The 15,712-nt window shown below is 31.7% G+C and overlaps 1 protein-coding gene across 1 annotated transcript in view; it reads right to left on the minus strand.

The window, feature by feature from the left end:
* Positions 1-646: 646 nt before the first annotated feature.
* LOC121122205 (P-selectin) overlaps positions 647-15,712 on the minus strand; it is a 35,682-nt gene continuing 20,616 nt past the window's right edge. The window contains exon 2 of the mRNA XM_040717204.2: positions 647-1,981. Within this exon, the coding sequence (XP_040573138.1) occupies positions 870-1,981 (1,112 nt within the window). The 3' untranslated portion in view covers positions 647-869. The remainder of the gene's footprint in view (positions 1,982-15,712) is intronic.

Raw genomic sequence — 15,712 nt, forward strand, 5'->3', positions numbered from 1 at the left:
AATAGCTGTGGATTTTTTAAACTTTTTTAAATTTTTTAATATTTGGATTTTTTACAAACAAAAAAAATCAAAAAACCAAATTCCCCCACCTCGAAAAAAAATATATAATCCTGCAGACGGTCTTGTACATAGGTATAACCCATAATTGAATTGCACAGAAATAAATAAGTGCCCCTATAATATGTAGGAACCCTGCCCTATAAACTATTTACATATGTGAAACTTATGTAACCTATTTTATCAATTTATAATTGTATTTTATTTCTCAGATTTTAATTGAATAATAAATTATTCAATGCACTGGTATAAATTTTTAATGCATTTTTTTTATTTGAATCAGACTGACTTGAAGGTATATATATATGAGTATGACGTAATAATTATATACATACATATATGTATATGCATATCTGCATTTAAAAGCAGAGCAGAAGTACATACATAAATATATAAAGAAATTACAATTATATATAATAAAATATCATAATTTAAAAAAGAAGAAAATATAAGAAATAAATTAGGATCCCAGGATATATCATTTTGGGGTGGAATCATAATTATCAACTGCAAAAAAAGTTTGTATTAAACATGGCAATGATTGTTATTTTATGATTGGTTCTTTCTTCTTGTCTTAAAAAGCATTAACTATAATTTAGACAAATTTATTGAACGAATACAGAGTCGTTTTTTGAATACACAAATTTTTAATAGGTTTTACATATATTTTTTTGATACATATGATTTAATAATTTTTTCTTTCAATAGTCCTATAAAAATACAGAATTGTATTTAACTTCCTTCTTCACTTCTCATTCTCGGCCAAGTTAGTTATGACAATTGCTAAGAATAAAAGTTTTAATAAACAAAAATTAAACGGCGATTCCATTTATAGTCACAGGACCAAATGAATTTTTATGTCTTAGACCAGTACCGTTCTGAGCACCGGATTCGGAGCCTTCCGGCACGTCGTAATCATTATTTTTAGAAGAAGCGTAACCGTTCACAGAAGGAGTAAAAGTTGAGGGAACATTTGGAGGATATCCTGAGTTTGTCGAACCACCTCCACCACTCGTTGAATCATCGTTAATTGTGTCATAAATAGGACCACGATGATCTGGTGAATTTAGATCGTCTTCGTCATCTGGGGATTCTTCCATACTGTACATTTGTATTGGAGGTGGAGGGCGTGCACCTACGGTGGCAGTAGGGGGAAGAACTGCTTGATGAGACCCACCACCATAGACTCCAGTATAACCATTCATGCCGACAGAGGCGCCTGCAGGGCTCCGAAATGGTGCTGGGGCACTGAGTGATGACATGCTTCGAATTCCACTTGAAGGCTTTCGAAGAACAATTTTTTGCTTGCGATAAAAATATACACCCAAGATCATTAGACCAAATACCACGATAAGCCCGAGAACTACGCCGATAATGAGTCCAACATTGGATGACTCATCATCATTTTCATTCCCACTGCTACCGTCACTTCGTACATTAGTTGCACCATCAATTACGTTGTCCTCTAGAATGGAGGACGACAAAAGAGGTATTTTCTTGGCGGGCTTTACGCATTTAGGCTCAGGGCCATTCCAATAGCCGTCCTCACCACATTTCCGCTCAAAAGGTCCCTCACGATCAAATCTTGGGAAACAATGTACTTCTAAGAAGCTATCAATCGTTGTTGAGCCATTCACCAAGAACACTCTACCATTCTCAACAGGTAAAGGTTTTCCACAGTCAATTTGCAAACAGTTAGGAGTCCACGAGCTCCAAGAACCAGATGACAAACACCGAATGTCGTTGTCTCCTTTCACATCAAATCCGTAATCACATTTGAAAGTTGCTCGACCTCCTACATGATTGTGAGTTATGATCATTGAACCATTTAAAGGGGCTTTTAATTCATTACATGTTGTTTCAACACATTTCGGTGCATCAGGCATCCATTTTCCACTTGCCTCACAACGACGTTTTTCAAACCCTATAAATAAATGTAAAAATATTTATTAAAATAATATTGTAAAATTATTATTTTTGTACAAAAACTAATCAATAAATAATTTTAATGTAAGAAAATAAGGAGAAAATATTTATGGGTTCTTTAAAATAGTATTATATATTATTCAATCTCGTTCAATCGAGCCATTAAGATAAACAAACGAAAATAACAAATTAAATTCTTTCTTAAAATAATTTTAGGAAGAGGTTCATACGTAAGGAATGAATGTCAAGTCTAATCAAATGCGCTTCAAAAATCACATTCCAAAGCAAATGATGCAAGCCTTGATTATTTATGCAATATAAAATATTAATTTATTTGAGTATTTAGCTTGATTCTCAATTTATTTTATTCAACTATTTTTCAATGTTCAACAATGTTTCACTCTTTTAATCATCTTTTTAATAAAATTAATTTGAGTGCTTGTACGTAAAACTATTATTATTGTTCTAGAAAAAATTCTTTTTAATATAACTATATTGAATTCCAACTAAAGTATTCTTAAAACACTTTAGAGTGTATTTATTTAATGTACACATAAGCTTGTAACATACAAAACTTTAGAAATAACTAACTATATCAGTAAGCAAAGTTTATCTTTTTGAATGTATGTTGGAATAAAAAAACAGTCATATTTGGCCTAAAAAATAGCATTGTAGAAATAGTAATGTCCTTTAGCAGGCGTTTTGCATGTAGCATCAAGCGTGTGTACATGGTTCAATGTATATAGAGCTCCCTGATATGTACAAATGAAAAAAATTCTAAGACAATCACTTATAAAGTTGATGAAAATAGGAATTCGTAGGAGTTCGAGACTTTTTTTATTTGGAACCTGAACTTTTTTTACTCTAAAAAAGTTATCATTATACTTTTATTTTTGACGAGAGAACATTTTGATATAAAGTAAGGACCTATTGTATGTACTGATAAAAGACATGGAGTAACACTAAAGATTTGATGGGGGTTATAAGTATAATTCCTTGTTGTTGTACTTATAGTGGAATTTAGGATGAACATTGGAGTATTCCAGCCTTTATGTTCTTGCCACATAAAGAATGTAATTTGTGTTTATATCCTTCCTTTCACGGCTACTTGGATCTGGTCTAATATAAACGTTATGATAACTAAGCTTCTCTCCTCCCAAACATTCTTCCAATTCTTAGGATTACCGTGTTCATTTTTTGTTTATTGTATTTTACATGCCGGTAGGTCATATATGATGCATCTCTAACCACTTATGTTCTTTCAAATCCAAATATTAAAAAAACAAAAAAAACCATAAAACAGGGAACCGTTTTTTGACAATTAATTTAAAAGTCTTTGACTCCATAGACTTTTTTCATTTTCTTAAATAAGCCAAGGTGAGAAAGAAGAAGTTCATCTTAGAAGAAATATTATCAAGTTGTAAAATGACAGGTAGGGAATGGAACAAAATATTATTTTTTTATTATAAGTATATAGATTCCTGCCAGAAAAAAAAATGGTACAAATGGTATCATGAGATGCTACAAAAAAGAAAAAGAAAATGTATTTGTTATATTGTTTTGTTCTTTATTTTTATTAACAAAAAGTGAAACAAACCTTGTAAACAATATCGATGGATATATATGTTCAGTGCTCGTTCATCAAACCTACAGAGTGCAACAGGGAAATTTTCTGCGTAATTAAAATTATTTTTTTGCGCTAATTAAGGTTTAAGGTGATATCTCAAGCAATGCCCCGATACATGAGTTGTTTTTCTTACACATTGTTTTAATTTAATCAAAATCAGATAAAAAATGACTGAACAGGAATAAAAAATGCAACGGGTTTTGGATCTTCTCAACACGGAAGTTGATCCAAAAAGAATTTCAGACATTGTTGGCGTGACCGATATAAGGCTGGGCAAGCAGAATGGGAAAGGAGCCAAAAGGAAGGCAAGAAGAAGAGAAAATAGTTTAAAGCGAGATGAAACATTCCTCAAGTCCCCAGAGGCCAAGATCAAGGAAGATCCAACAGCATCAATACGCGGCTTGGCTGACAATTTCAATGTGGACGAAATCACCACCATGAGGGCAGTTCAGGAGCAAGGACGCACGCACACACTACTTTTCTGACTTCTTGGACAAGACCTTCTCGCCCTCTACCAGGTCCTGATCTCAATCCCCCCCAACTACAGTGTGAGGAGCGTCTTAGAGGGCAAGGTTGGAAAGACATCACACGGAAATGCAGGATCAAGAAGCAATGGGCCAAAATGTCCGCCTATTATATTGTGGTAACCTGCGCCAAGTTCGGACCTCCTGTAGAGGTTGTGATAGAGGCTAGAGGCGGCCATATTGAATAATTCTTGCCAAGGTTGATTGCTTAAAGTTTTTTCAATAACATTTTTCATTATACTTTTCTAATAAAAAGTTATAAAGGTTTGATTTTGCTTATTGATCGCGTAAAATTTCCCTTTAGGCACTCTGTATTTGTCATGATACGAATCATCTTCCTTTTTTATATATTTTAAGAAGATAAAAGTTGAAGGAAAAAAAGATAGAATAATTTAAATATCTTGAGTGCGTTAATATCATTCATATTCTCCGTGATTTATGGGCATCAAGCCCTCATATTTCTTTTTTCCATTTGCAACTATTGACATTTAAATGAAATGTTATATCAAATATATTGTTATGCTACACAAAATATATTTATCATAAAGACATTGAAGCCAAATAGAATCAAGTTCTTAAGATTTTGGTTCTCATTGTTTATTATTCTTTGCCAATTTCATATAGTACGTAAAAAGTATCCATTATTTTCGAATAGATGGCATTAGGAATTTGTATCTTGTGTTTTATATGAGTTATTGGTTTACACTAGATGGAGTTAAAAAGATAAGATTTCCTATATAAATACTTCTCGGACAGTTTTTTGATTGTTTGAGCGCGCGTCAAAGATCAGCAAAGGAATTAATACACCCCATTTTACATATTTTCTTCAAAGAAGGCGAAAACGGAAGACGGGCAGCTGAAAATGTGAATAATGTTAGTAGTCTTGGTACTGTAGTACCAAATTTTGCGCTATTGCGGTTTCATAATGTCGATGTCAAAGATGTACCACGCTCTAGAAGGATAATTGTCGAAATGCGGGAAAAATAATGGAAATTGTCGAATGTATCCGTCATGTAAGCACAATTTGATCACCAAAAAGATAGACATTAATGGAAAAACAAAAAAATCACGAATAGTCCAGGTAATTTCTATCAAAGATATGTAAAACTTTTTGAATCTGGACTGTTGGAGAAATGCAACATCTGAATGTGCTACAAATTAACATTTCATTATTTTTGCATGCACATGGGAATTTAATTACTGAAAGTGTCTTGATATTAAAAACCCGGACCATCTGGAGAATTGCTGTTCATATTTTAGATCGTCAAAAAGGTTTTAACAAATATTGAGGATATTTGGAGTTGTACAGTCGTTGTTAGCATTTTGGACAATTAATAACAGTTTTCAAATTGTATAACGATATATTTAACGGAAAAATATCAAACTTACGTGATAATACTTCAGGCTGTTCTGACGTTAAACACACAAGTCAACGAAAATAATATTTCCAATTCCATATTCAATTCTAATAGTACTTGATACGCTAATCACGTATCTATATTCGTGATCAGCTCATTAAGTAAAATGGAGTATGGAATTTGGAATATTTATACATAAGTAACATTTGTTGACTTGATTGGGTAATAAACAGTGATGTTAATTTGGAGCATTTCGGATATGTTAAAAAAAAAAATCATCTTGGTAACCCTGACCATTTGAAGGATCTTTTTGTCATAATGTTTCATTAGATCAGCAACAAGAGGGGGAAAGAAGGAAATAAAGAAGGGCAAGGAAAACTCTGATGCCGATTCCAAATTCTATTCAGATTCCAATAAGGATGAGCAACTCCGCAACAAATCCTCAAAGTTACCTTCCATCTTTTAAGAGCACAAGTAAATGTTGAACCCTGGTTCTCCCTATACATCAATAATTCGTTGTACATAGTAGAAAAGGAATTAAAGAATAATAACAACAGCTTTGGAAAAGAAAGTTCCCTCTTCAGTTTAACAACTCCAAAAAATGGGCTCGCTAAAAAATGCACACGATTTTCATCACCACTAATAAATATGTTGTTTTAAAGTACCAGTTTGCTTATTTAAAAAAAAAAACAACACATTTTGTACAACGAGGACATCTACGATATGAACTATGATCGTATTTTTAGAGTATTATGAGAGATAAATATCAATTAATATTAAACATTTTTATTTGAAATTGCAAAAATAGTCAAAAATTTAACAACTTTCGTCTCAATCAATTTTTTCACTTATAGTCTAATGAAAAAACTATGCGCACATGTATTTACATATAGAATGAATTCAATGTGGTGTACATATATCCACCTGAATATAGTAAATATATAAATACAGATACTTTTATAATTGATTTGGTTTTGACTTTTATAAAATGACAAAAAAATACTTTCTATACAATCTATTGAAGCAAAAAAGGAGTGTGTCAATTTCCAAATACATCTAAAGGATGCTCTTTTGCATGAACAGGAATATAGGAGTCCTATATCAGTAAGGATTAGATTAAAGAAGTAGGAAATATTATACACTAATAATTATATCCTTTTACCAAACAAGTGAAGCATAGAAAGGAACTAATCCATGGATGAAAAAAAATATCAAGCCGAAAAAGGGAGAGCAAAATTTCATAATATGAAAAATATTATTTTCAGTCTCATTTCCTCCCCTTGTCTCTAGACCCTGTACTACGTGAAATAGAACGTAAGGATAGAATGGGATTTTTGTAGAGAAAAAGTACAGTTTAGAGGTTATAGAAGGAAAAACGGGTGGCCGTGTACTCTTTTTTTTTAATTCTTCAATATGTAATCGTTCTGTAAGGAAATTCATTTTCTCTCCACCCTTCCCACAAAAATCATATAAAAGACGGCTGATGTTAACAAGAGTCTTAATTAAATAGTACTAAAAGTCTCGCTCCCCCTCTCCCCAAACACTCTCCAAAAATACCACCCCTACTTGTGAGTCATCATTAATGTTGTGTCGGTATTTATTTAGTACCGATTACCGCAGTCCAGTCCCACTGTCAGTCCTTAAAGAATGTAAAATCAAGCCCTCGTGACGTCATTAAAAGTCTTTTTTTTTTCTTTTTTAATTACTCTCTTGCATAATAAAATAAATTATATAACTAGGTCAAAATATAGGATGTTTGTTTGATATTGCATTATTATATTGAAAAAAATGAATATTTTTAACAAAATATGTGCAATCTTTTAATATATCATATATTCTATTTAGGTTAATAAACGAACGATATATTTCAAAAATATTAAGAGGATCAGTCTAAAGGACCAATAGAACCGGTCCTAAGATTGGACTAGACCGAATAAATAAGGACTGACACATCACTCAAGATAAGGATAGTCACATATTTGTATTATTTGAAGATTCACACATTATTACAAATCTCGTTTCCTTCTTTATTTTCAGCATGTCATGCCCCTACAGCATGACTAGTTAGCATGAATTCCCTTTCTTGATCTACACTATGGTTCATACGCCATAATGTAGATACTGGCAATATAATAAGTAAGAAACAGGTGTGTCTGACTATAAACTGTTTAAATCACTTGCAACATGACCAAGCCCTTGAGAATATACCTGCATCATTGCTCCTAAGTAGATATCAATTCCTTGGAGGAAAAAAGGTACATCAATTATGCATTAAGTAGATGTTATACAAACAAATATCAAATTAGAGCTCCATTCCTTGAATATTGAAACAAATCATTCACAAATACCAATGAAATATTTCATAAATTATACATTATAATGAATGCAAAAATAAATAAACAAAAAAAATCCATTTGTATTCAAATCAAACCCTTGAAGCATAGAATAATTTAGAGGGACAACTTTATTGAATTCCATCAGCCCAACCGTCAACGAATGCTTATAAATTATATACCTATATACATGTTGATGATCTAATCAAGGACGGTGGAGGGAAGAATTATTTTACCTTTCATTGAACTTCCTCAAAAAAATCTTATGACCTTAATAATGAGATGTGAGGGATTCTTTTAAAAAAAGTACTACATATCCATACTTTGTTAATCCCATCTATTAAAAATACTACATATACTAATAAAAAAATCATATCTGTGTGTTTTCAAAATAAACAACAACCTAAAGCTCGAACAAAGAATAAGAGAGATTGATGATGTACGCACGAGTATATAATACATAGCTATAATTGAGAAATATCTAGTAGAAAAAATAAAAAATATTCTAGTTCATTTTTTTGTCTGTTTGTTTTACTCCTTCGTGATTCGAACATATTTAAAAAATAAAGATCATCATTATATGTATTCTGATGAATCTAGGTTATTGGTTCCTTGGATATATCGGGATATCGGGCTGAATGTCAGTTCTATGAAATAACGCGTAATTACATATATTTTTTCAATACGCAGAAGGAGTTCCTCATCAAGACCTGTACCAGGCTCAGGACCAGGTTGGAGGCTGTGGTTGAAGCTGGGAGTGGTTGGTTTGTGTGATTGACTTCAATATGGATCCCTACATGTAAGAGCAAAGGATTTGTTAATTTACAAGGTTGATTATCCTTTAATTTTCCGGATCTAAAATCCCCACCCTGTATTCTACGTAAATTTGTTTGAATCGTAGTTCTAGAAAGAATTATTACTGCGCCGTAAGAGACTGCCTGGGTGCTCTGAAAAAGTGTTGGATGAGAACAGAAAAAAAAATTTGGAAAAAAAACAAAAGATACATTCTATAATGTCACACAATAGATTTCTTCTGTGGTATTTGTTGAATGAGAAAAATATGCAATCCCTTTAATTTTTTATTGTTTTTTTGGATTCAATTGACAGCTTATTTTTACAATTACTTATGTATATGTCTAGTTTGTAAAAAAAAATCCTTTTGGATATGGAAGCTCAATAGGTAGTGAGGTATGTTTTCTAATAAATAACCGTTAATTTAGAAAGTAGTTATTAATCTCTCTCTACAATTTTTATTAATCTGATTGATCCATCCGAAGTTTTCATATTTTTAATTCCATTACTTCTATAAGTACATCAAACCATTAACTCTCAAATTTGTAAACACATTTATTATAAATATGATTGTACTAATACAAAATCTTGATTCCCATTCCATTTTTTGACACTACTAATTTGTTAATATTGCTTGATTTGAATATATTTACACTTTCATATTATTTGTAACCACTGAGCAATACTACATCTGTACAAGTATGTGACATTCAATAGGTTTTTAAATAAATAAGTATAACTGAACATATGTCAATTACATAAATAAATATTTTTTTCATTTTTGCGAAATGTGTTTCCAAATGCGATTTAACCTTTAGAACATGCTGTAAAAGTGTATGTAGGTACGTTGATAGCTAATTAAGGATCCGTAGCTATACCTGTAAATATACGTATTGGAGAATTTTAAGGTAAAAAAATCAACAACGAAGTAATTATTACATTAAAGTAGAGAAAAAATCACTTTGGGTAAATTTTTTAAGCTTCTCCACTTTCACTTCTTTTTCCCTTATTAATGAGTAAAAATATGTTTACATGGCCTTTTGATTATGAAGAATACACTGGGAGGAAAGGAGGAAGAAATGATTTGACAATTTGCATTGAATCCATGTACATGTCTTTGAATATAAGCTAATAAAATATGATGCAAGAGGAGTCCTCTTATTTCTATGCAATCAAATTTTATAAGGATGAGTGGAAAGGATTTTTTAATGATTAATCTACAAAGGAATTTGGAAATGGGGGAAAAAATTATAATAAATTATAAATGAGGTGACAATTCAGATTACGAGACACTTGGTTAGCAAGTGGCATGTACGTACAATGACTTCACATTATCAATTTGGATAACGAGTGTCTTCTTGAATTGGTAGTAAAGTTCCCTACTTTTGTCACTTCTTTTCTTGGATGAATAGAAAAATACATTTGTGAATAAAAACCTTCATTGGCCCCTTTTCATCGTTAAAAAACTAATGAAAATTGAAGGCTCAGTACGTTTATTCAATAACTGTAGGTGTTACTGAAAAAAAAGAACCAGTAACTAAGATTGACCAGTCCCTCAATCCACTTTCCCCTACCAAGTGAATATTTAACAATGGTGCATTAGTGTTGTAAACTTAGATTAATTTGTAAAACAGGGGCAGAAAATAGCGCCATCTTGCGGCAAAATAATATAACTTCCTGATTAATAATACTATTTAAAAATTAAATGTTAGTGTATCTTACTCACATAGAGGGCACTGTGAAAATTATTTTCAGCAATTGCCGTTTAAAAAAAGCAACTAGCAACCGACTGTAACACCACCTTGCAGATAATTACATATTTTTTAGTTTGATCCTGATACTCTTTACAGCCCTGAACATAACTATTCCACTTCTTAAGATACTTTGCCATCCTTTAAATAAATTGAAACAATAGCAGACATAAAAGGGCTTGTTGTGTTAATATTTGACCCCTATATCTCCATCCAACTTGTAGTATTAGAGCCAAAAACAATAAATTTCTCGTGAGAAATGATTTTGCAGAGAAATATACCGAGTACTAATTAATATATACTTGAACTTTTATCTTCAAAACTAGTGATAATTTGTAATTTCCCCTTTTGAATAAATTCATTGCTCCTTCACACCTCATTATTTGTACATGAACTTTCATCTTCATTATTATTATACATACATATATCTTGAAAAGCTACATTTCTTCAAACTTTCTCTTTTTTGATCAATTAGAATGTTGAATGAAGTTTTTGGGCACATGTCTATCAACAAAGTACTCACAATATAAAAAAAAACTTTTTTTCAGTGCCATCTCTTTAAATGTGTCATATTTAAATTCTACCTATGTCTAATTTGTTAAAATAGATTTTATTATGATCTTTAAAATTATATTCTCAATTCATATTACATATAATTATTCCTATTCACTGGTTTAATACTATTTTATGCATGGATTTTATTATTATAAACTTTTTGCATTTGGGATAAGATGCTTGAATGGTTTAAAAAGTTCCCTAACTTAATATTATGATACATTAATGTATTAATAACTTGATACATTTGTCAACAAATATTTTAGGATATATATTTTGATTCAACAACAAAGTCATGATATATTTTTTCAGCTGTCAATATGTCTACTTTTTTTCCCCTGGTCTGAACGTAGATTTGTTAAAAGTGTATTTATAATAGTATAAATGAAGATTCAATTATTTTGATTTCTTTGAGTTGCCGGCATTCTTGGATGGTTTGAAGAATGCGATGGGCTTCTGTGAGTATATGACATCTGAAGATCTTATCATTGCGAGTGTTACAAGATCCCGCTTGTAGCACTTGACGAAGCAGACCTTCTTAATCTTATGGAGATACCTTCTGAGTCCAGCTACCATAGTCTTAGTGAAATACTCGTAGCAGGGCGGTTATTGGATGATTCCTTCTTCATAAAAAGACAAAATTGTCAGTCTTGGTTGAAGCTATATCAATAGCAAAGAAAAAAGGAGTTGGCAAGACCGGAGTAGACCTTGGAGAGCTTGTTGACCAAAAGAAGAGGCTGCGTAGAGAATATTTTTTTTTGGCAGTTGCACTTTTGTGAGGAGGAAGGCGTAGTTGCCACGGATACCACACCAAAAAACATAGTTCGATATGATTAAAATGTCAGGGAACTGTCCACTTTCTCAGAGGAAATTTTGTTAAATAGCGGTTGCCGAAGCAGACTTTCTTTATATTAAGGAAAGACACAGAGGGTCCAAGCACCATAGTGGTGGTGGGAATGCTCTCAGCAGGACGATTCTTGTATGATACTTTCTTCATGGAAAAGACAAAATTATTGTTCTTGGCGAAAACAATAACAATAGCCTTGGAGCTTGCAAGACCAGAGTAGCGTATAGAGTATTTGTTGGCTAAATAAAGGGGCTCCATAGAGAATGCTCTTCTCGAGGATGAGGGGGGATAACGGACCAAAAAACGACGATGGACATGATCAAAATAACAAGGATCCATCCCCGTGGGAAAAGGAAATTCGGTTAAATTGTCAATATACTTTCTAAATAAAATAGAGAATAGCCCAATAGATTGGGAGAATAAGCTATTTTGTTATCATATAATTTCATGCCTCTCTATTTTTTTCTTTTTCCAAAAAAGGTTGAGAGATATAATCGATACAGATATGTCCAGAAGGGAACTCACCAAAATTGTAGATATTTTAGTCAGGTAGCTTCTCTAATTTTGATAATTGTGTATAAATTTTTTAAAGAGAAATCTGTGAATCAAGGATAAATCTATAAAATACATTAATAAACAAACTCCAGGAAATACGAAGTAACCAATAGAGCCAAGATTGACCATTAGCTACGTATAACACAACTTTTTTTTTTGCCTGTGAATACATCTGTATGTATGTTACACGTACATATATTTCTATAACAAGTCCTTGAAATAAACTTCCTTATTCCTTGCAAATCTATCCCTTTATCGTGAACAAAATCTTGTTCATTTCAATCTCTTTATGGGTACGTTTGTTTACTAAAGGTGTTTACCCACAAAGTCGTTACTTTTAGTATCTAAACTTCTTTTGACATATTTTGCATGTAAATGTTAGGTATTATACTACTTCAACGACAATTACAACAGATCAATTTGATTGCAATTTTTTCGTTATTCGATTGAGTGTAAAATTATTATTGAATATGACGGATAATAATGGGAATATGATCATTCATCCAAAGGGCTTAGGTATCCTTGAACTTTTCATATTTATCCGTTCACTTAATTATATTATTGATCTGCAAACTATTGTTTTTTTCTCCTATGCACAAACATGATTTGATTGATGGTGAAATATTTTGATTACCTTCTCTCTACTTTGATGGCTTTAATTACCTGTGTCCTATATTTGTGTCTTTTATTTTTTTGAGTGAGTTTTCATCTTAAGAGTCTTTTTATTGGGATATCTTAATTATTAAAGTCCAACTATGTCATGTCGGATATTCTTTATTGGGGGTTATTTAGATATAGGAAAGTTTATGGGGAAGATAGTGTAAATTTTGTGTTCCAATGATATGCAAATATGCATCAAGACTCGAAATATGTATTGTATGATGGCGTATATATAATTGTAAAAAAATATAGAGAGGGGAGACTCAAAACTTTAAGTAGCATTTGATTATAATTTAATCCCCCTTATTTTTAACCAATACAATATTTAATTTTGTGGCTTCTTGCATAAGTAACGTCTCCTGCTCCAAATTTGAATTCGCTCCAAGCTGCCACCATGACAGCATGGTACGCCATGGGCATGGCCTTCATAGTCAGGAGCCACCAATGTGTTTGTCGGGGTGTTGAGCCTGTTGTTGCTTGTGAAGGAATGTATATTTAATAAAAATATAGCTAATTATAGGCTTTACAAATATCAAAAATTGGTTTTGAGTTGTCGTTTCTTGATTCATAAAATTTTTTATCATTTAGTCATGCTACTGGAAGTTTTTGGTCCCCGGTCTGTATTTACTCCAGTAAAATAGACATTATTGGGGAATAATTAATCTTTTCAATCTAAATGCCATAACCTCCAGTTACAAATAATAATTATTTTTTGTGTACAAGTACATATTTGCCTTTGATTTATTTTCTTGTTCCGGGAGAAACAATACGTTTCACAAATCCTCACATAAATTGAAGCAACATTCTTTAATTGCTCCCTCTGCATAATTACAAACAACAACATTTTTTTTTCTCCTTCAGGCTAACTAATAAAAGTGTTACACCTTTACCAAGCCTGATTTTCAAAGCTCTCTGCATACTTAAAAGAAGGGTGTAGCTTACATACATATATAGGTAGGTAGTAGGTACATGGATAAATGCAACCGTTTAATAACATGTATTCAAACTCGATAGCTTATTAATGATCTATGGAAAATTCCTTTCCATATATGAATGTGTATAAATGGATTTGATAATAATAATAAAAAAACAACATCAGTTATTAGAGATCCCTTTTTTTTTCTTAAAAACGTGGAGTAAAGAAAACAAAAACTACAGCAACGGAAGTTGGAAGGTAAAGCAAGCAACTCTTAGTATAAAATGCAAGCAGTGTTCAAAGAACGATACAAAGGTACTACGTAATATTACCTTCCTTGGCAACAGACAAGAACACACTCCATCGCAGTTAGCCTGACCTTTAGATTGAATCCAGGTTTAATTCAGTACCATGTAAGGTATACAACCAGAGGTGTATGCACTTCGTTTTTGGTATTGCTGCGAAGAAACGTATTTATACTATGTATATATAAAACGTAAATTTTTTGCAAAAATACCATCTACTTCACCTAGCGTTTTACATACAATTAGTTTATTTTGTTAATGAAATTACATATGAGATGATTTAATAGAAAAAAAAATCAAGAAAGGGATGTTTAATTAATATTTTTATCTCTATACTTCATAGACCCATTTCATTGAATTGTCGGCCTCGTATTCAAATTTCCCTTGATGAGTTGAGATACTCAATCATGTTAGCTATAGTTTAAAACCTTTTATTGATTTATGAACCTTTCATTGCCCCAATATGGTCTTTTATATAAAGTCTATCAATTTTTCATGATTTTATTGTGACGTTGAGCTTTTGTTGGTTGGAGTTCAATTTGGCTCCAAGGGGTTATTTAAAATAATTTAATGATTTAAATTGGAAATACATTGTGGCAGAATACAAATGTAATTATAAACTATGTTCAATTTTGCGAAAAAACATTCTTTCTTGCTTTTGTGTTGACGGGTCACATATATACGTACTCGTATATATGTGCAACTAGTGCAATATGCTAATGCAATAGATTGAATCTTATACTCTATCATTATCCTCGCCTAAGTTTGTGTTACTCTTTGTATATACAGGGGTTTCTGCAGGGGGTGAGGTGGAGGGGATGTAGCTCCTTCCCTAAAAAAAAACATTTAGGAAATTTAATAGTTGAAAAACCAAGCCAAACAAATATAAATGGAATCGCCGTAGCTCATGGACAACATGTTCGGAAGAATTTATTCTCTTGAATTAAATGTGTGTTCTTGCCCAGGCGATTCCTATAGAGAGAAATATACTTTCTGTACATGGATTTCCCCAAAACGATTCCTAGGTCAGATGGAGTAAATTTAATACTAGAATGTTCACGTATACTTAATCAGTGCTCCTACATCTAACCAATTAAAGGAACATTAAAAAATATATATATATATAATCCCACAGATACCCCTGATATACATATGTTGTAATATAGGGTCATTGACAAATAAAATAATTACAAACTTGGTACAATAACTAAGCTTCTCTTATATTCTTAATATTTGACACGCCTTTATCAAGAAATAAATAAGTATTACTGTTTAAAATTAATAATAATGAAACATCAATAGTATCAGTTTATTATACTCCTGATAAGTCAAAAATAAATGAAGGCAAATATTATTTTCTTTGCAGTTATTCACGACATACTTAAAGTATGTTTATCAAAGAGAACCTCATTAATTAAACGACGACTCTTCCATTCTTTATCATTGTTTATTCATATGCAAAATCATACTCACATAGGTAAAGCAGACTCCTTTGAAACTTCCCTG

This window comes from Lepeophtheirus salmonis, chromosome 7 (genome assembly GCF_016086655.4).
Source record: "Lepeophtheirus salmonis chromosome 7, UVic_Lsal_1.4, whole genome shotgun sequence".
NCBI lineage: Eukaryota > Metazoa > Arthropoda > Copepoda > Siphonostomatoida > Caligidae > Lepeophtheirus > Lepeophtheirus salmonis.